Source organism: Betta splendens, chromosome 7 (assembly GCF_900634795.4).
Source record: "Betta splendens chromosome 7, fBetSpl5.4, whole genome shotgun sequence".
Lineage (NCBI taxonomy): Eukaryota > Metazoa > Chordata > Actinopteri > Anabantiformes > Osphronemidae > Betta > Betta splendens.
This window is the reverse complement of record NC_040887.2, coordinates 11,259,931-11,281,310: the sequence shown is the minus strand read 5'-3', so window position 1 is coordinate 11,281,310 and position 21,380 is coordinate 11,259,931. Positions and strand designations below refer to the sequence as shown.

General features: G+C 48.3%; 1 protein-coding gene across 9 annotated transcripts in view; it reads right to left on the bottom strand.

Annotated features, from left to right (window-relative positions):
• Positions 1–19,663, bottom strand: part of agrn (agrin) — a 169,615-nt gene extending 149,952 nt beyond the window's left edge. For 5 of the 9 annotated variants that reach the window (XM_029156125.3, XM_029156129.3, XM_029156128.3 and 2 more), the window contains exons 1-2: positions 19,214–19,662; positions 17,795–18,044 (exon numbers count right to left, since the gene is read on the bottom strand). In XM_029156125.3, the coding sequence (XP_029011958.1) occupies positions 17,795–18,044; positions 19,214–19,420 (457 nt within the window). In that variant the 5' untranslated portion in view covers positions 19,421–19,662. Of the gene's footprint in view, positions 1–17,794; positions 18,045–19,213 lie in introns of all 9 variants that reach the window. The other 4 variants (XM_029156130.3, XM_029156131.3, XM_029156133.3 and 1 more) reach the window with 3 other exon arrangements.
• Between the last annotated feature and the right edge of the window lie 1,717 nt (positions 19,664–21,380).

Genomic DNA, 21,380 nt, shown 5'->3' with positions numbered 1-21,380 from the left:
CACACACACACACACACACACACACACACACACACACACACACACACACACACACACACACACACACAGAGCTATGTATTATTTAGATTGCTCCCTGTCCCCTATAGACACAGCTCAGTGTCTCATCAACCATCTTGGAATATGAATGAAATAAAACAGGGTCAATCAAACAAAGATTTTCCCAGTCAAAAAGACGTGTGATTAAAATTGGGATCAGAGTGAGAGACTAGTGTTTTCACGCCTTAAATATCTGTATTATCATTGCGTGAGTATATTCAGATTTAACTCATTGTAATACATTTTTCATTTGCCATCTTTCCATGATTACTGTGCAAATTAACTCCAGTTCTGTCTAGTTTTCATTTCCCCACATGCTCGGGGCGACGTAATCAAAAATGAATCTACGGCTGCGTTGGACAACTCGTCCACTGGTGAGAGGACATGCTTGTTATTACAGTGCCACCCTGTGAAGTCTGCATCAGCGTCTCCTGCGGAGCTTTTAGCCTGCGGTAACGAACTTCAAGCAGTGAAAACACACAGAGTTTACACAGAAACAACAAAAGGCCGAGCACAAGGAAACGTGAGCGAACATGCAGCGGCGGCGAGTTGCGCCGCCCTGTCAAGCTGCTAAAAAATCTTGCCGATGAATCTGGGTGATTTCAAGTATCCAGTACGTGTCAGTGTTGACTGTTTTCACATATGAGCGCGTCTCCATGGCAATGCAAATTCAAGAAGTGCCGCCCAACTCCCCGCTCACGTTTATTCACATGCTTTCGCTAACGGCGGCGCCGCTGCTGCGTCCTCGCTGCAGCAAACGACACTGACCTTCGGCGAAAGCAAGCGGTCGCGGCGAGGCGGCGGGGGCCTAATGAATGTGCCGACAGAAAGGCCGGCCTGCGGGGCTCTCAGCGGGAAGGAGGGCGAAGGAGGGAGGAGCGGGACGAGAAAGGCCCCCATTGTTGCAAAGGAACTCAGTGAGCGGAGGCACCCTGACACAGGTATTCTGCTAAAGAAGGCGGCCATTGTGCAGAGGACGCTCCGACGGGACGAGGTGAAGCCGCACGGGGCTTCAGACACCTAGTCCTGACCTTGGCGCTGTGCAGCGGTGCTGTCGGTGGTGTTAACACAAGGAATGAGGAAAGGAATAGGATGAGGCAAGGAGCAGACTGTTGATAAAGCAGCAAACTATTATTTTTTGAATGAGCAATGTGTGAAACTAACTTTCTTCTTCATTGGGTTTGGCATCAAATACCACAAACAGGACGTGACCTCTATCGTGATCGCTTTTCCAATTTGATTGTGTAACACCTAACTCCCGGAAGCCCGACACATGCTGGGGAATGATACTGAGGCGATGATGAACTATTACATGACTCAGTGGCATGTTGACTCAGGGTAGATTACTCCTCGGGGGGCCTTGAGCCACACACAGACAATACTTCCTGCAAAGATTACACAAATGTGCCCTTTTTATTGTGACTGTTTCACATCTAGATGCAGGAAGAAAGGCCCAAAAAGAAGCAGCGACCGAAGCAGACTCCCAAAGAAACAGGTCCCCACAGCTGAGCATCCCATTTTCCTCACTGTACCAGCAAATGAAGACACAGTGACATTGATTCATCTATTGTCAGCCCTGTGCACCTTCCTCTGGCTCCTCAGCGGGCGGTAGCTCTGATTTAATTACCATCCAAGACATGAAGTCACCTCCCCGAGCCCAGATGATGGAACCATTCTTTTCCTGAATGACCCGCAGGCCGACGTTCACATCGAGCCAGCTCCTCATCAGCAAAGAGCTAGAACCAGAGCTCCAGAGACCACCGACAAATGGTGGATTAAAGCATCCACTGGACTGTCTCTATTACTCCACTAAGAAAGTCACCATCACTCAAGAAAGGAATACAAATGAACGTTGTCAGTTCTTCTCTAAGCATAACCAACATTTAATGAGATTTAACAGGAATGCCTCTTCGAGAAATGGAGAGAAACGGCCTCCAGCTACGCAAGAAGCAAAGGTCAAACCTGACTCACATGTCAATGAGACGGAAACAAGGCTCGGTATCTACAAACCCTGTGCCACGGACCCCATGACGGCCACCGTGGCTGCATTCCTGCAGCTTGTCCTTCAGCAAACAAGTGCATTTACCTTAGAAAACGGCTTAACCTGCTCCAGCCAAAGTCCACACTCACAAAGTGCTTTGTCTCGCCTCTTTTTACAACCCGGGACAGGACCACACACATACTGTGGCCATGTATTGTTCACGCCGTTGCTAAGGTGCATTTCCAACAACAGCACCAAAGGCAGAAGATGCCCACGGTTGCTCCAAACCAGCGAGGAGCCGCCGTTCCCCCTGCCATCATTGCTCAGCCATAATTCAGGGCATTTCAACTGAAGGCAAAGGTTTCTAAAACACAGTCAGCTTGAGTGTTTGTGCTCTTTCCTTTAGTGACTTTGAAGTAATGAACCTTAAAGACCAATTACAGTTCACAGCGATGATAATAAGTCATATAACAGCATGCGTGAGAATCCAGACAAAACCCTTCATTAAACATTCAAATAATGGGATTATAGTCCATGTTGGAATCATGTCAGGCATGTGAAATGCTTCTAATCCTTATGTCAGACACAGGCCTACATTTTGTATAAATACACACATCATGAATTTGTTAGTTAATGTTACGATTCTGCAAAGGGGGATGAGCACGAACTGAGATCAGTCTGACCAGTAATTACACTGTGGATTTGCTGATCAGACTATAACATGAAGCCCGCTGCATCTCATTCATTTACAGGTTGTGACAAATCCTCCCAGATGCCCAGACGGCTGCTAATTTCTAATATCATTAGCATCACGCCTGTCAGTGCCATGTTAATGAGGGCTTAACATGACAATGAGGTTTTCTAAATGAGCAGTCAGGGGAAATGCAGCGCTTACATAATTACACGGCAACGTGCTGCAAATCACTCTGATCTGGAGCGCTACGTCTGTGATGGATTTGTTTCCAGGGAGAGCACTGTGCTTTCAGGCTCCATGTGATTTTGGGCCGTACATTTAGTTTTTTCGCTGTATGTTTAATTAACAAACTGCTCCAGATGAATCTAATTAAATTAGCATATGAAAACTGCAATGGGGGAAATGAATAATGCGCCGGTGTGGATCTTGGCAATCAACCAAGACCAACGTGCTTCAGAAGCGTTTGCAGTAAGACTGATCAAGAGAAGAGGACCGAGCTGTGATAATAAAAAACACACAAACAGCACACAGGTCAAGTGTGCACAACAAAAAACACATTTAAGGTTTTCGCTGCAGCCGGAGGAAACCGGGACCAACTGCCTGAGTGACATCATGGACACTGTTGTCTCTTATCTGCCATGTTTGACCCCAGGCTGTCTGAGGGTTTGCTGATTCCAGTCACAGCAAACAGAAGACGCCAGTGGGAGATAACAGCAGGGCCGAGTCTCATCTTTACAGTAAATCCACAGCAGAGATATGTGAATTACATTAGAATTGAATTGGCAGGGCTTATACCTAAAAGTGTCTTGGGAGAATCCAATTCCTTAAACCTAATTTAATAATTGGATGCAAATGATGCCTGATGAGATTAGCAAACAGAATTGAATCGACACAAAACAACTTTCTTGGTTTCTGGTTCACATTCACAGGAGGGAAGGTGACTCAGAGCGTGGTGTTAAATGATTTCATACATGGATGTTGCCCCTGCCCATTATTGGAAACATATGGCCTTATGAAAAGCTACAGGAGAAGCAAATAGATTAAAGTCCAATTTAAACAACCGTCCGTCTCCGCGGCAGATCGAAGTAATGCAATAAGAGCAGTTCAAATGAAAAACCAACAAACTGACAGGTGCTCTCCCAAACTGGGAATACAACATTTCCCCTTTGAGCTTTGGGAGTTTATCGAGTGGGACCATATGTTTTAACAATCTGGTTCTTATTAGGTATAATTGCTGCCAGCCTTCACTTCACTCTGGTCTGTAGTGCTTCCAACCGCTGGAACTCAGAAGGGTAGCGAGGGCCCGCGACTATTTATTGCCGCTGACGAGCTACACGCCACAGCTTCTCCGCGGCTAAAAGAGTTCTGAGCTTCCTTTAAGCACGCAGGCGTTTAACCATCAGCTCCTTGATAAGTGAGTGTGTCTGGGAGAAGCCGGACGGGCAGGTGCCAGGCTTTTCCCAAACCTGTAGAGCCCTCCAGATGGAAAACGACCCACTTCCTGGGTCAAAGGACAGGGCATTGTGGGAAGGCGCAGATATGTGCCAGCTGTCAAAAACAGGACACTGAAAGGCTGAGGGTTAATGAGGCTTGGCGGGGGTGTTACCATAGCAATCGCCACGGGAAGGCCTCGGTCAAGTGATGTCTGCAGTAGGGGTTGAGTCGATCTTCACCACAAAGCTGAGCGGTGGGTGAATACTGGCCGGGGGGGGGGGGGGGGGGGGGGCAATGAACTCGCTAATATCATAAACTCTACTTGAAAATGTGTTGTAGACTTTATGATCAGAGACCTGTTGTCACGGAGCCGCGAGAGGGATGCGTTTCATTTACAAACACCACGGCGAGCTTTCACTTTATAAGAAATAGTAAAATTTATATGTAGCTGAAGGAGCACGACCCACTTGCAGGGCTACTCACAAAGAGTGGCTAATAAAGTGGAAGTGATATTGTCCGGCTGGCGTTGGAGGGACTCATGCACTTACTGTAAAGACAACATCGGAGATAATATAAACGTTTTATACTCTTGACTTTGAGAGGAGCGACTGTGACCAAGGCAGAGGATGAAGGAGCTGGGCTGAACAGGAAGGGTTGCTCCTAGTCGTCATCAACTATGCTGATCCTAGAAAGACACTGTAAAGCATCCTAAACCCAGGAGAAGGGTTCCTTCCTTTCCACCGATGGAATGGTTTGGAGCTCAGGGGCTCACAGGACGACGCTCCACTCCAGTGTCTGGGCTACCGTCCAGGCTGCTGCTGCTGCTGCTGCTGGTGCTGGTGGTGGTGGTGGCGGTGGACGCTTTGGCTTTGGGCTTCAACCCCCCGTGGTTGAACCTGCTCATTACTGTGCTTTACTGTACTGTGCTTTATAAAACCGAGAAACGTCAGGAGGGATTCTCTGCCCGCTGTAAACGAAGCAATCCAGCTACAACGGCAGAGAGCCCAGAGACCTGGCTAATCCCAGTATCCAATTTAAAATGTTGAAAAATGATAACCAGATGTCAAAGGCTTATGTTTCTGTCTCGAAGACCAGCAAGGTCACGGAGGAACTTGGACTTGATTAAGTGAGGTGGTTAGAAAATCTTCTTCCGTCCTCTGTCCTTCCCAAAGCGATTCACTATCATCAACATGGAGATAATTATCTACACTTATACGACAGCGACTCACACCTTATGGTGCACCTATAGCCGCTCCAGGCTGTGTTTTTCTTAATAATTCCTTCCACCTTGGAATTCGGGAAAAAAACTAGCACGAACAAGTAGCTTCCCACGAAAACTGTGAATATGAGAATGTGAGTGTGCTGTGTGTCAGCCAAGCAGTCCGTGAATGCTGGGGTGTGTCCGATCTGCTCCTGGTCCAACATGTGGTGCGGATGCACTGCATTCTGGTCTATTTATGTTGTTATCACAGATACTGCTCTGGTGCCGCTGCCTGCTTTTCAACAGGCTTTACTGTAATGAGTCACTCCTGCAAACACCGTGTCTGATTGTCTCTTTAGGTTTCTGAATTGAAGCCATAAATCCCTCAGGTCCTGTAGACACACGTTCCATAGTCTGCTGCGGTACCGGCACTGACGACCCATCACCTCTAACAGCTAGAGTTCTGAGTGCAAACGTAAACTCACCACTGTAGGATGTTGTGTTACCTACATTTGGAAAGTCTGCTACAGCAATCAGGCGAATACAGAGTAAAGCAACAGGACAAGCTCATAAATCTGTGGCTGTCCAAACATTCACGACTCTGTTAATTGTGGACTCTGGACATCCAAGAATCTGAGATGAACGTTGCAGTTGTGATTTGCTCTCTGCTCTCTCCACTCACTAACTCCGCTGAGTAAATTTCTCAAACTCCTGTAAATCATTAATGAGCTGCTGTGAGGAACAGACCGTTCGCCTCTCTCTCTCTCTCACTCTCTCTCTCTCTCTCTCTCTCTCGCTCTCGCTCTCGCTCTCGCTCGCCCCAGACCTCACTGCTCTTTATCGTCACCACTTGACAAATCCAAATGAGCAAACACTGAGTCATTGCACCTGCATTTCCAGCCTTCAATCACAATAGCCCTAATTCATACACCGCCTCCCGCTGTAGAAAACCCAGCAATAACACAGTGGGAGGAAAAGAGCACTTTAGTCATTAAAGCCAGCCTTAACAAATCAACATTATTTGATTCAAGTTGTGATCAATTTAAAAGGGCGTTTTTACAGTACACTGTAAATAATAGGCAGATTTAAAGAATGATGGTCACCAAAGCAGAGCAACTGCCTCAGACCCAGACTGTGTGAGCTCAGCCCCTCCACCTACTCAAGCTAGACAAGTGCACAGCTTCCCACAATGAGCAGGTGATGAAAAGCTCAGAATGAGTCTCTCCCCGCTGGATATTTCACCCTAAAAGCTTCTATGTTGTCCCTTCTGTTTCCGCGCCCCGGTGCTCCGTCGTCCTCCGCTCTCCTGCACAGAAAACACCTGTGTCCACAACACAGGTTTTTGTTAAGACCTGCATGTTACAGGTAGCAATTTAGCGAGCGAGTCCGACTAATCACGGCTTGCCTTTGAAGTTGAGGGGATTCGAAGCTGAGGAGGAGTTTTTAAGGAGAATAAAAGAGTGCACTGGCGATGTGGGCTAAGCAGGCGTGGAGTGAAAATCAAAGGTCCTCTCCAGAGCACGACAACACTAAACACAATCAGGCAAAAAAATTTAGATTAACATCAGCAACCCTATAGAACCAATAGAACTATGTCAATGCAGGACATCGTTCTGAATCAAACTGGTAGAAGTAACGCTAGAACAAGGCCAGAGGTGCTCTGACAAGTGACACATGAAAACATGAATGGGGGAAGGAATTTGAAAAATGTCCACACATCAACAAAGACACAAATCCTCGATTCAATGGCCTCCTTATGTCAATGCTAACCTGAGCTGTTACTTATTATAGGAACATAATCAAATATTGTAACCCGCCCGTCAGGCTCCACTGTATCTGGCTAATTTTTAAAGCATGGATGCATAAAGGGCGTATCACGTTGAGGCCGGGACAATGGTGGGGAGAAACCCGAGGACAGGGATCAAAAGGCCGGAGCAGAGGTTGCCGGGTCTGAGAGGCCTGAAGGTAATGGAGCAAAAGTGCCGCGGAAGCTCACCACATAATGAGCCCGCGCTGCTCTTCGTACTCAGGTGACGCTGTGCAGTGCCCAGTAAGGAGGGCGAGCAAGGAGCGGGGGAGAGAAAGCACAATGAGAGCAGAGAGGACGGAAACGAAGCTGTGAAAATACATAGAAGAAAGGAAATAGCAACATGGGAACCCTTCACCCTGACGACTCAATGCTGTTAGCAGAAAACAGGCTCCAATACAAACCAATGAACAATTGGACTTTTAGGGTTAGATCATCTCTGAGAGGAAGCAAGATGGCTGGCTGACTCCAGATCCTAGTAAATAATCACTTACATTTGCCATTGTTGATCTGATTAGTAATTTCTGTATGTCGTTCTGTCCTGATCTTGCTGTTTGTTCTGCCCCCCCCTCTGATGTTCCCATTCCCCTCTCACTCGGCCCTGCTCTCAGTCACAGCACAGTCAAGTGCCCCTGTCAGCGATGGGCATTTCATTACTTAAGTGCCAATCCCCTAGCAACCAAGCAGGTAGTAGAGCTGGCAACTGAATGCTAATGAGGAGGTTCGCCATTTAATCCTCACTGCGTCCTTATGGATGTTATACACTTCACGTCATATGCACCCCAGTAAGTGGGGTTTATATGACGTGCTTGAGATCTGGTCAGTGAGTGTATTCTGCACGCATGCACCAGATTCAGTGCACTCTGAGAACTGAATGTGGGGAATTCAATAAAGAGTGAATCGATATGTTTAATTAACATAAGTCTCTGTCCCAAACCTGATTAAATATGATTGATTTGGACAGTCACTGCTTACAGATAATATATAGGAGGTAAAATATTTGAAAGCATTCATGTAACTCAATTTATTTTGAAAAATTGAAACACTAACATCGTTTCCACTAAACTGCAGCTCAATGCAAAACTCTTCCAGATTGCTGTACCAAAACTAACCCTGACCTCTGACCTCCACCCAGATTATCGCATTATCACACTAACAGAAGTGCTAAGTTTACTAAACACCAGATAAGACAGCAAGTAAAAGTGAGCCCCATCACAGAGGAGCGTCTGCAACGCCTCCCTCCCCCCAGGCTGGTGCTAGGGAGAAAGGTCATCGTCAGGTAAAAGGACCCCTTAATGGAGCGGCTAACTTTACGCCACCAGGCCATTAAGGAGACGGGCCCCAAACACAGCTGCCACGCACCGACGGTCGCTGCGGTAACGACGTTTGCAGATGACGTGGAGACAGAGTGGCGACCTGAAGCGCGAGGGCGAAAGTGACACCACGCGGCGTCTGCGCATGTGCTCCGCGCAGACGCCGCCCCCGGACCGCGGCGTCCGGCCAGCGCCTGGGAGGAGGGAACGAGCCAGCGGCCGCTTCCTCTGAGGACCCCGTGAAGAATGTGGGAGGTGAGCGCTAAGTTGTGCTAACGGAGCAATGTCATACCTCTGGATTTCCGCTTTCCAAGTTCACACAAACACTAGTTGGACACACTTTTAATCATTATCCGCGCATCCATATTTTTTAAAAGCGCCCCCAAAAACTAAAGTCTCTCCCGTCGTGTCGGGGCTCAGGTTACGCTGCCAATCCGGCCGACAAAGCGAAGCGGGACACAAAAGGAGCAGCTCGAGTCCTGGCAGTGACTTCTAAAAGGACTCGGTTCACAGAGAGCAATAATTTCACCTCATTTAGAACGAAATCCCCGTGAATAATCTGCCGACATGAGAGCCCGTCTCGCTGCCCCGTACGCAGGCCGAGGCGCGTTCGGATGAGAGGACTTCCTGATTGTCCCACTGGGCCGGAATGAGGATGAGGATCTGGTAATTAACACAAATCCATGAATTCAATTCTCTGAATTCAATATTAACACAATTTTAATATTTTATGTACAGTGTAACTAATTGGGGACCAAAGGTGGAAAATGATGCTGAAGGTTTTGATGTTACAGACTGTGGAACCAACTCCACCAATGACTTCAGAGCAGCGTAACAAACCCAAACACCCTTTCACCTTCATTCATTCACCACTCTCTTTGCTTGATAAACAGGCCACAACAACCCCCCCAATTTTCTCACAACACTCCCTCGTCGCATGAACTTGAGGTTGATGCTCTGAGGCGCTGAAGGCAGCGGGTGCATCCTTCTGTCTGACTGACGCCGCTAGATCTAAAATATCCTCTCAGGTCTCTTCTTTTAAGGAGACCTGGGTGATAACGCTGTAATCAAAGGGAGCTGCGAGCGCTCACTGACCTCAGCGTCAAAGCTTTGATAATCAGCCACGATGGGAGACAGGTGGCTGGGAGGGAGCGGTTCAAAAAGACGAGGACAACAAAGGGCGCCCCCCACCCCCACCCCAGCCTTCCGCACCCCTGGCCTCCAAGCTTTTGTCACCGGGGATCTAAAAAGGAAAAGCTCTGCCGATGGCCTGGGGGGCCATAATTTACAACCTGTTCCTTACGCAACAGTTGTTTAAAAGCTTCCCCACCAACGCCAGCACCTCCCGCCTCACCACGAGCTCCGGCAACAGATCGGCCAATTATGGATCAGCGCTTCTGATAACAGTTCGGCTGCGAAGTGTGCCGCTAATGAATGAACCTCTCACCGTATGCAAGTTTTGTTAGCGCGGGTAGCGCACCTAGTGTCACCCTCCACGTCTGAGGCCTTCTGGCCCACAGGCGGTGCCCCTTCAGCACCACAGCTGCAGGCTTCCTACACATGAACTTAATTCTAATGGTATCGAATGATGGGAAGTAAAAGTGTGAAAGCGGTCCTACTCTGAATTATGCTATTTCTCACTCTCAGCACACTCTTATACATGTTCACACTCCCAGACAAAACCCAGAGCAGGTTTAATGATTGGAATTCCAGATTTGCTCTGAAATGTAATATTTCACACATCATCTCCCATGGCTTAATTTCAAGCCAAATAAAGCAAACAACAAATGAAATGTGATATTCTCCTAACTTGTCTTGTGTCATTTCCTATTGGCCTAGGTAATACTGAGTATTGTATCAATTAGTCCTATAGACCAATACATTCTAATGAAGCATATGTTGTAACATCATTATGACATTATAAACAGACTGCACGACAGACGGGGGGGTTTATATTAGGGTGAACATACCGTTGGATGTGTCTAAACGCATCTTCATTCATGTGCTGCGTTCATTATCACAAGGGTTGTTTCCTCGTGCACAGATGAAGTGCAGAAGCATTCAGTTAAGTCTGCTGTTAAGGAGGCGTCCTCTCTAGCCTTTATTTCCTATCTCTCAAAACACTCATCTTCTAAAGAGCACAACAAAGGAGGTGGAGGGGGGGGGGGTCTGCTGGCAAAGACACGAAGCCGCGGAGAGGCCAAAAAACGACGAATAGGAGGTTCAAGGGGGGAAAAGAGATGAAAAGGAGAGAAATCGCCTCTCAACTCCTGCCATTGTCGAGATGTAAATTAAAGCTGATCAAGATTCCACCAGCATCACAACAGGAAAGTTCAATGTGCACAGACTCGACAGGGAGAGAGAAAGTGGCAGTGAGAGACAGCGAGAGCGCGCCGGGGAACAACGGCGTGCTCGAGGGTGACTCACAGGCGGACGGTCGTACGGGAACACACACCGGGACAAAGCAACAGATTGGGCTCAAGTGGGAGTAACAAAGGCACCAAAGGCTGAGCTCCAGTAAAGCAACGAAAGGACGAGGAAGGAGGTGGATGTACCTCAGCGCAGCTGCACACGCCGCACATCTGCACACACGCCATCAACACAATAAGCTTTAGCTCATTCAGAGAACAAACAAACATTAACATCTGCACAAATCATCAAAAACCTTGGTTGAAGGAGTCAGGAGGCCTTTGCTTTGGGAATCTGACTTTGCTTCGTGTCAACATGTCTGACCCTGGTTTCACCTCTGTCCCACAAACCCTCTCACATTCCCTTCGGCCTTTGCTGAAGGCTAACTAGAGGCCGACCTGTGGCCTTCCACCGCTTCCTTGTTCACAGAGAACGGACGGTCCTGCCGTCCAGACGGGAGCGAAGCAGCAGGAGCGGGGCCTCACAGTCAGTGGTGGGAAAAAGGACCTGGGGAAATTCCAGGGTACGTTTGTGTCCAAGGCCTGATCAGAATCAACTGTGTGTGGATGCGTGGAAGGAATATCACCATTATACTGTATGTGTTGGCCCAGATCCACAAACCTGTCCAGCAAACATGTGAAACTATTGCTCAAACAGTCCTCAGTAAAATGAAAACAAAGTTCAACCCCAGCTGAGAATTTCAGTTCAAGACCAGAAAACATGGTTTAGTCTCAGAACACTGATTTCCTCATTCAGACATTCTGTCCATTCATCTGATGTTTGCAGCCAGGTAATAAAAGACACGACTCTTGTTTAATGAATGGACTGAGCTCACACGCTGCAACATGTCCTCCATGAGAACGGCTGCCTGGTGACGCTGAGCAGAAATGTGGAATAGTAAATAGCAGTTAAATATTTTTATTTGTTTTGCGTCTCATGCTTTAATTAAACCTAATTGTTAATAATCATCTATTTACTGTACGTAGGATTTATTATGTTCATGTACTTCTTTCCACACTCACACTCACTCCCTCACTCACCATCCTATACTCTTACACCTCACAATGGTCATGGGCAACTAAACAGAACCCTGCAAACGCATGTTCTCCACATTCAGCGCTTCCATCCACCGCTATAGAAGCGTCTGTACCAGTGTAAGCACCCACTCAGGGTGGTTCGCCCGGTGCCGTCGCTCCTGTGATCACAAGGGGATCTTTCAAAATGGCTGACAGCACCGTATGGTAATAGGTAATATAGTACAGGAGGCTTCAGAGTGACAAAAAGGAGGAACTGATAGAGGCCAATCAGGGCGAACCACTGGCAACACGGCGCGGTCTGTGACAGAACCTGTTCCCTCAGGCTAAGCTTCTATTGGAAAATGCTAAAAGGTGCCCCACGGCGCCTGCTCGTAAGTCTGTTCCCTTTGTATTACACAGACGGAAAATCCTTTTTAATTATTTAGGATTGAGATTTCGTTCCATATGTCACCCATAAATGTGTTTTAAATGCCACACAGCTGCATTACATCATTGTATGGTCTTTTTGAATCAATATGATGCATGTGTCCATGCATCCCTGTGCTCCATGTGTGTAATGATATAATGAATTATATAAATTAATAATGATGGTGAGATAGTAGGTTGGGACGTGTGTGTGTGTGTGTGTGTGTGTGTGTGTGTGTGTGTGTGTGTGTGTGTGTGTGTGTGTGTGTGTGTGTGTGTGCACATTTAATCCACTGACACATCCTCAGACAAATATCTCTCTTTGTCTCTGAAAGCCGTCACGTCCTTGCCACTGTTGGCTAAAACAACAGGGGCAGGTCGAGTTCACCCCCCCCCCCCCCCCCCCCCCCCCCCCCCCCCCCCACCACCACCACCCCCCACCAGACAAATCTGTCAGTCTGGAGTCAGAGCAGAGCGGAAGAGGGGGGCGGTCCTCGGACGGTTCCTCTCCCAAACGTGTCATCTTAAAGTGTTTGTCAGAAGCCTCACATACCGTTTGAGAAATTCCACAACTAAGAAAAAGAAAGTAAGCTCTCACATCTTAGCATTGTATCAGACATGACAAACCCTCTTTAGAGTGCAGGTTCTAATAACCCAGCATTCTCATTTAATGGGGGTTTTAATAATTAACTCCTGTTAGATCTTGAGGAGGCAGAGAGCCATGAGGAACATGTGAAATTAGGTCAGAGGCTGTTCTCAGGTCTGCACAAACCGCCCCTGGTAGTAGTAACTATGACAGCTTAACAAGGCGCGGGATTCCAGTCTAATTACAGGTGGAACTTCAGCTGTGAGCAGGAACACGGGGAAGGAAAACGTCAAGGGTGAGAACAGAAGCGAGGAAGCAGGAGGAGCCACAAAGGCTTCAGCCCATTACGAGGTAAGACCGTAGAACCCACAGTGTGATGTCATGGATCAGACACAGTGAACTTAATGATGGACAGACAGGTGGAGGTCCTCACGGAACATGATCTTTGAAACCAGGAAGAAAAAGGAGGAAACAGAGGAAAACATGTGAGGCAGGTCACAGGGGAGACACGGTTCTGGGCTCAACGACCAAAAGGAGGCGAGGAAACAACAGAGACAGGGTTGAGGAGCACAGGAAAAGCTTGAACATCCCATGATATATTTTGGAAAGCCGTCTCTCCTACTTCCTGTATGAGCAGCATTGTGTCACAGAGGCCTTTTTACTTCACAGCCTGTGCAGCAACTCAGCTGACCTAAATGCGAAACAGCCATTCCTGCTCTCTCCTTGGCCTCCCATTCAAACCGCTATCGCTCCATCCAATGTTGTGGCAATAAGTTAGCAGCCTTTGCCACCGCGGCCCTGTTTCAGTCTGGGAGTGAGGAGTTAAGCCACTGATCCGGGTCCCTGGCGGGAGCACGGAGCCCGTGTCGACTGCTGCTCTGATCTCTTGCTGAGACGAAACAGAGATGTTTCCGGGTCGCTGTAGCTTCTTCAAATGCTCCAAACGCTTCAAAACATTATAGATATAGAACATTACACCGTAAAACTGACCGTCAGGGAAAAGAAAAGTGCATCAAGGTCTTCAAATATCTTTATATCTCAGAGGAATCTCTTGTGAAATTCTAGTCAATCCCAGGAGAAACGACTCTCATAATAAAGCAGCCCAATCCTCAAAGGATGTACGGGGTGTTTGGACAGACTGATGCTACACAGCACGTCTGTGTACACTGCATGTGACTGGAGTGACAGGCGTGTCACTACATGTAGGTGTCTGGCTGTACTATTGATAACCATCTGTGATTCTTATCAGCCTCAGAGTGATACACTCTTGTTCAGGCCGGGATGCGCGCCAAGGTGAACCGTCTGTGGTTAAGTGGTCTGTTCCTTCTTTGCATCTTTCGCAGCGCTTTCATTTCGGAGCCAAGTGGCCTCCACTCGCTCACATTTTTAATTAAAATCTAAGCGGTGCAAGGACTCTGGAGTCGCTGGACACGCTGGTAAACGGGCACTCGCTTCCGTTTCTCCCTTCAGGCCTTTGTTGCTGATTTGCTGATTGCTCTATCAATAAATCAATCTAATGTGCCTGATTCTGTTCACGTCACTGAATAAAGTCAGTGATTTAAGCCACGTAAGTTGGTGGCTGAACTCTCACTTTTAGACTGTACCCTAATCCATTCGAGGACCCTGAGAAAAATCCCTCCTTAAAGTCAGTCGTCTTGACTTCCCATGACTCCCTGGAGACAAAAGGCCGCTTGTGCAGACACAGACTGGATAAAGTGCTTTAGTTCAGTCACCTGGGTGCCGCTGTGTGGTGTTCTCCCACACTCTTCAGTGCCACAAAAAGAATCTACCTTCATATGCCCTTTGGAATTACCCACAAGCCACAAGCTTTTACATGTGGGAAGTCAAATATGTAGTAGACCATCATGTTCCCCTGTACAGTAGTTATGTTATAGCCTGTCTTCACAGCTTCTACGCAAGATTAAGAGTCGAACAGGTGGCAGCAATGCCTGTATTTAAATTATAAGGCAACAAACTCGACAGGATTTCCCTGAGTGCTTGAAAGGAGTCACACAGACGAGTAGACGGCCTCCGTGAAACACTTCTGCATCATTAGGCGTGTGTTAAAAATGCCGGTACGGTCGATACTATGAGTAAGAATCAGAGTTCGCTCCTCTTCGCCCTTATCTTTCCATCATTATCTCCTCACATATCTCACGCGGCGAGGAGGAGGGAGGAGGCGGCCAGGTAGGAGCATGTGCAGGTGAGGAATTCCTGCAGATTCCGTACCTCCCTGCACAAACAGAGCTCAAAGCTTTCCTCAAGGTCTAGGCTCAGTCATTGAAGGAACAGCTAGCAGCACAAAAAAGGGGGGGGGGGGTCTCAAACAGTCGTCCCACATCCCACCCACCCCGAGGAGCATTCCACGGGACTGTCTGCTCGCCCATCATTAGGCTGGACCACCTGCTGGCAAATCGAGACCCCCATCGCAGTTTCAGCGAGCGAGCCTATGGACGGCTACGCACGCAGGTCATTAAAAGTCGGTGGTGTGTTGAGCAGTAAAACGTTGCTCATTAACATCCCACTGGGACGTTGGATTGTCCGACTGCCGACGTGCACCACCTGCACTGAGCACGGTTTGTTTCACGAGCTGTGGTACAGTGCGACGGCGGCCCTGTCTCTGAGGCAGCTGTTGCATGAGTACAGCTGCTGGGAAAAGAGATTAAATAATGGAAGGAGGCAAAAAGATCAAGACAGGAGGAAGAAACAGCCCTTTGTAGTCGTGCTATGTGGCGGCCTTGACTTGAGGACTCTGGCATTAAGTCATCGGGAGCTGAAACAAAGGCAGCTGATAAAGCGAGTCGTCGATAAGATCTCCCCGTGCGCTCAACACTTCTCCATCAAGGAGGCTTCCTGTGAGCCCCCCACCCCCCCCTTGCTTGTTGCTTATCACTTCTGCAGGAATGTAATTAAAAACGTGGGATAGTTGTTCACAGTTAACATTGTAGACAGTCAGACTTCCTTGCTGCAGTGAAGTGATCATACACTGGGACTGGAACAGCTCCGTACAGCGGAATATGATGCCTGAGGGCCTCTATTGTCATGCAGTGCCGATCCAAATATGTACAGCAAACACCACATCATCCACAGTCCTGGCATTCACGTATACAAGAAATCCTGTTTTTCCTCCATTCTAAATCACTCATCTTATTTTCTTTGATGTCTGTCTCCTTCTGAGGAGTCTGGAGAGCGAGGAGCTCACACAAAGCCTTTTTTCTTTCACCTCACACAATGCACCTCCCCACCTAGCTCTCTGCCAGGCATTCCTGAGTCTATCCTAGCTATCGAAAATGTCAAGAATGAGGGGAGAGCAGGAGCGGGTACAATGAGCACTGCAGCAGGTAGAGTCTTGTCCCGCTGCGCTGACATCCCGCAGTCACTCCGGGTGGAGTGCGGTTGCCGAGGACGGATGGGATCCGACTTGACTCTTTTGATTAACCTGCACGGGAACACGTCTCAGAGCTCATTGTCCCTGAGATGGAGGCACGCCAGCAAACGGCGGAAGCCAATTTCATGACCCAAAACCCCAGTACACAGTTTGAGGTGAGACTGAGCCGGATAACCATCCCAGGACTTGACTTTTTCGATGGACCGTGCACAGGATGCTCCACAGGTGCTGCAGGGAAACGTGCTACTTCAGATGTCTTACAACAAACTTCATGTCTAGTCGCTGCCTGATGACTTCTTAAAGTATTTCCTTACAGCCATTCCTCCAACTGTAAGGCGATATGAGAAAAGCAGGTTATGTGAAGTAAACCCTCTTCAAATACAAAGCCCAGATACAAAAAGGGCACATTCTAGACTGGCGTCTCCGAGCCAGGCGACTCCCCTTTCCACAACAGGAGTCCAAAAGCAAGAAAAGGGGGCTGAATAAAAAGGTTAGCAGTGCAGTGTTTCGTGCCTGGACAGACAAACAGAAGAAGTTTTATGTGTGTGCCAAATGCAACTTAACACTGCAAACAAGCGCCATCCATTGGAACACCCTGCCACCCAGAACCGGTCAGGAGAAAAGGCCCCGGAGCGTCGACCCCGGCGCTCTGAGGCGGCCACTGCCCCCGGAAAAGCCTTCAGGTGATTCATGCACTGATTCATGCCTGCCTAATGCAAGTGTTAGATTCGGACTTTGAACGGCTGCCAACATAGTCAAGCTCCAGTAAAAGTTGAAACAGCAGCAAGCTGGCTGCTCGCCGGCATGGGGCGCAGGCTGCTACAGCCTCGCAGTCACGGCAGACGCTGAGATTTATTAGTCATGGTTGTATGGCTCCACTCATAAGAGCCTGACAAATTACCTCTCAAGCAAAACACGGACTTAGACGACTAAAGGTATTTAATTAACTCTTTTCATTCTGAGGTTCCTTTAAGCAAATTATTCAGACTTGTTTCCCTATGAAACTTAAGACGCCCCTTAAACAGACCATTCAGCTCCTGTTAAATCATTAAGCGCTGCTTTAAGTTACACGTGCAACCTGTAAATACCCTGTGAGCAGTTTCACCGCTGACTTCATGAAGCGCTTCGCCTCTACGGTGCAAAGGTCAGGAATTGTCCCTTAACCACTCGGCCCCAGTCCTTCAGGTGTTTATCCGACACGCCCGCCTCAGACCTTTGCTGGGAAAGACTGGAGCCTCTCCATGGCAACAAAGCTCCTAAAGTGACTCAGGCGGCAGAGAGTTCTGGGAAACCTCGACACTGGGAGCCCGAGGCCGTGCAATTTCAGCTGCCAACTTTGAATGAAATCCCCTCTGCTTTAAGTGATTTCCAAACTCTCCTCAAAGCAAAGCATGGACGGATGGCTCCTATGTTTGAATCCTCACATGCGACTGATTAACAACATCCCACCAATAAGACTCGGTGGAGGGCGGACGCACTCACCTTCCACACAGTGCTCCACGTCTTCCAGGTTGCGCAGGGTAATCCTCATCAAACTTGAATTGAGCATAAGTTCGTTCTTGTGTTCCGGTCCCATGGACTCCGGGGCAGAGTTGACGAAGAATATGCGAGTGTCACCCATGGTGACCTGGTTATCGCAGATCCCGGGGTTCCCAAAGCCGCCGATCATCACCTTGTTGCTGCCGTCCTGGTTGACACTGGACTTGCCCTTCAAGTAGCGCCACACCCTGACCTTTAGCAAAAAAAAGCAGCATTTCAGTACTTTGGGAAAACCAAAAGTATCATATTTTACTTAACACGAGTCTTTCAGGTGTGATGCCCAGTTGACACAATGACATTGTGATATTTTTAAAGACACTGTGTTCTGCCACTCTGCAGAGAGTGACACCGCATCGCAGGAAGTCCGGCACGGGCCCGAGGAAGCGGGTCCCTTCCTCCACACGTTTGCTGTCTTGTCCTATTTCGGCACTCGCTGGCGGTTTCTGTTTCCAGGACCCGAGCCGCGCGTCTCTAATCTGCCCTATTCATTCAGCGCAAGACGGGAAGGAGAGCTGACCAAACACGACCTGTTTATTTTGACAGATTAAAGAGTGGTCTGCCACAAGTCAACCACGGAGCAAAAGTGCGTTTCCCAGTGAATGCTCCTGGAATGAGGAGAGGAGAGCGTCGCTTCCTGACTGAAAAGTCGCTTATTTGTGGAGCAGTGGGAGTCTTTTCACCACGTGTTATTATGTGGTTCTATGTAGACATCGTTTTCCTGTGACATAAACACAATTGTTTAACGCAAGTGTCACAGGAGTGAATAAAGTGTGACTTTATTTTCTTTTACCACTACTACTACTGGTTGCAGCCACAAGTCCCCAAAAACCCTTAGTGTGAGATTTTGAGATGCAAGCGGTGTCGCTTGTCGGCAGCAGCGGCAGAGTCAGTCATGGTGCAAATGATCGTCTTTGCTGCCGCTTGTAAATGTTAAGTTGCTTGTTTTCAACATTTATGACAAGAGAGAGAGAGAGAGAGAGAGAGAGAGAGAGAGAGAGAGTGCTGCAGCCAGGGGCCACTGAGGGGCCAGTCTCCTGCTGCAGCATGTTCGGAATGATTACATGGTCGGTTAGGCCTAAGTTGTAGCCATATAATCGTGGAAATAAAAAGACAAAACACCATCTATCTGTTCCTGACGGTGCGTTCACGGCTGCTGAATGGATGAGATAAAAGGTTGTTGAGGGAACCTGCAGACGCCTTTGAGGGAGTTTGGAGCGTAGACCCGCTGGTAACGGTTTCCCTCAGCTCCACGAGCGATTCGAGCACAAAGTGATTATGTGACGTCCACTACAGAACGCGCCGCGCCGCGCCGCGCGGGCAGGTGCGGCGCGGCGCGGCGCGTTTCCACTCAAGCGCGCTTACCTTGCAGGAATAGGTGTTGTGCACCGGGTCCACGTTCATGATCTCCTCCACGGTGCCGGTCAGGACCACGTTGGCCTCCTCCTCCCTGTCCTCCAGGTCTTTCTCCGGGCAACTTGCGGCGCAGCGCCGCCCCAGAGCCACGAGCAGCCCGGCCAGCAGCAGCAGCAGCGCCGCGCGCCCGAGCCCGGCTGTCCGATGGGAACCCATGGCCACCGCACGGATGCGACCCGCAAAGTAAACTTTCCCCGCAACGCAATCCAACGCACCGCCGCAAACTTTTTTTTCTGCTTTCCTCCGATCGCGTCCTGTCCTATGTAGAACTTCCCCGCGGACTAGCAGCGCGTCTTTCGCTCAGCAGCCCCCCGCTCGCCGCATCTGCAGCCCGGGTTAAAAATCCCTCTCTGCCGCTACCGACCGGGAGACCAGGAGGGAGAGAGAGAGAGAGAGAGGAAGGAGGAGGAAGGAGGAGGAAGGGGCAGGGAGCTCTCTCTTCAGGAATGCAGCGGCACTTGTCGCCCCCCCCCCCCCCCCCCCTCTATGTCCCTCACCCTTCCACGCATCCACGGTGACGCGCCTGGATTTGCATGCAATCTGAATTGCTGATCCCACAAGTAAGGCTGACTTGGATTGGTGGCGTGTGTGTGTGTGTGTGTGTGTGTGTGTGTGTGTGTGTGTGTGTGTGTGTGTGTGTGTGTGTGTGTGTGTGTGTGTGGAGGGGGGGGGGGGGGTGCCGGTGCAAAGTGGCTGTCCAACGCCGCCCCCACTCGGACAAACCGGGTCTTTACGGCCGGTCCCCGCCAGCTGTAACCGTCCGAGCCCCTGGAGGAAAGCGGCTCCGGATTATGACAGTCAGAAGACGATTAAGACCTCCACTGCTCTTATGGCTGCAGAGAGAACAGCTGCATCCTTCAAGCTTGTAGTTTATGAGTTGTTAGTAATTTGCCACCTGTAACAAATATTATAAAATATGTTCATCACATTTTCTCTAATCGCTTTTGAAGTATTAAATATTTCCAACTCTCTGGCCTTGCATTATGTCACGTGTCTTTAAAGATCACCCTTGTATCTCTAAATCTGTAAATGCTGCCATATGACTCGCTTGTTAGAGCATAAATTTCCACTCCTCAGAAGCTGTAATTTTTACTACCCTTCTTCTATTTCTGGAAAAAAATAACAGGGCTTGGTTATACACAGTTGCTAGAGTGGATATTTGTAGAAATTTGTTCAAGTAGACCTCAGCTCTGACAGCTGAGCTGCTCCAAATAGTCCTATGAAGCAAATGTGAAACAGTTTGCCAGTGATGTTCTTAACACAGATGAGGTGACGTTTGCACACATTTCTACCTTTTATACAAGAAAAAGTACCTGGAGCTGCTTCATTTCTTAAATGAGTTCTATTTTCTAGCAGTGTCGACTGGCTTGAATCAAAAAACACCACAAAATAAGAAAAAAAATTTCTACCACATGTTATTGTGTTTTGTGAATGATGAGGATCTGACTGGGGACGGAACAGAACCAGGGCTGTAATTTGTGGACAAACCAACCCAGCCATTGTTTCTGGTTTTAGTAAACGAGTGTTGACTGTGAAACAAAACCACAACGTTGACCATAATTTAATAGACAACACATTACACAATAAATGTATGTAAACAGCGTTGAATGTGACTGGCAGGAACACAAGCCCCCACATCGACCAGCTTAGTGGTTTCTGCCTCACTGTTATCATTTTAGCACATTTAGCTTTTAATTCAGTGTTTCAGTTCGAAGTTCTAGACAGTTTGAGTCGAGCGTCGCCTGTTCCTTGGTTGTTTTTAGCAACAACGAGATAAAGCTGTGATAAGACCCACTATCTCCTACCTGCGCCAACCTGGCAGCTTTAGCAGCTAACTCAGCAGCTGAAAACAACATCTTTTCATTCAGCGCTCCAAACGCCACCAACACTTTCATATAAAGATGCTGAATGGCAAACCAGCGATAAAACGTATCCAACTGAAGCTGACAGTTCATGAATCTCGTGTGAAGTTACAGAAGGTGCAGACAGAGGAGATTCACGTGCTGACATTGAAAAGGTTTCCCCTGAAAAGGCTTGAGTAGATCTTGTGACATTTTTACAGACACAAAGTTATGTCCTCTTCAGGAGTTTTATTAAGACAGGAATCGGAACAGTT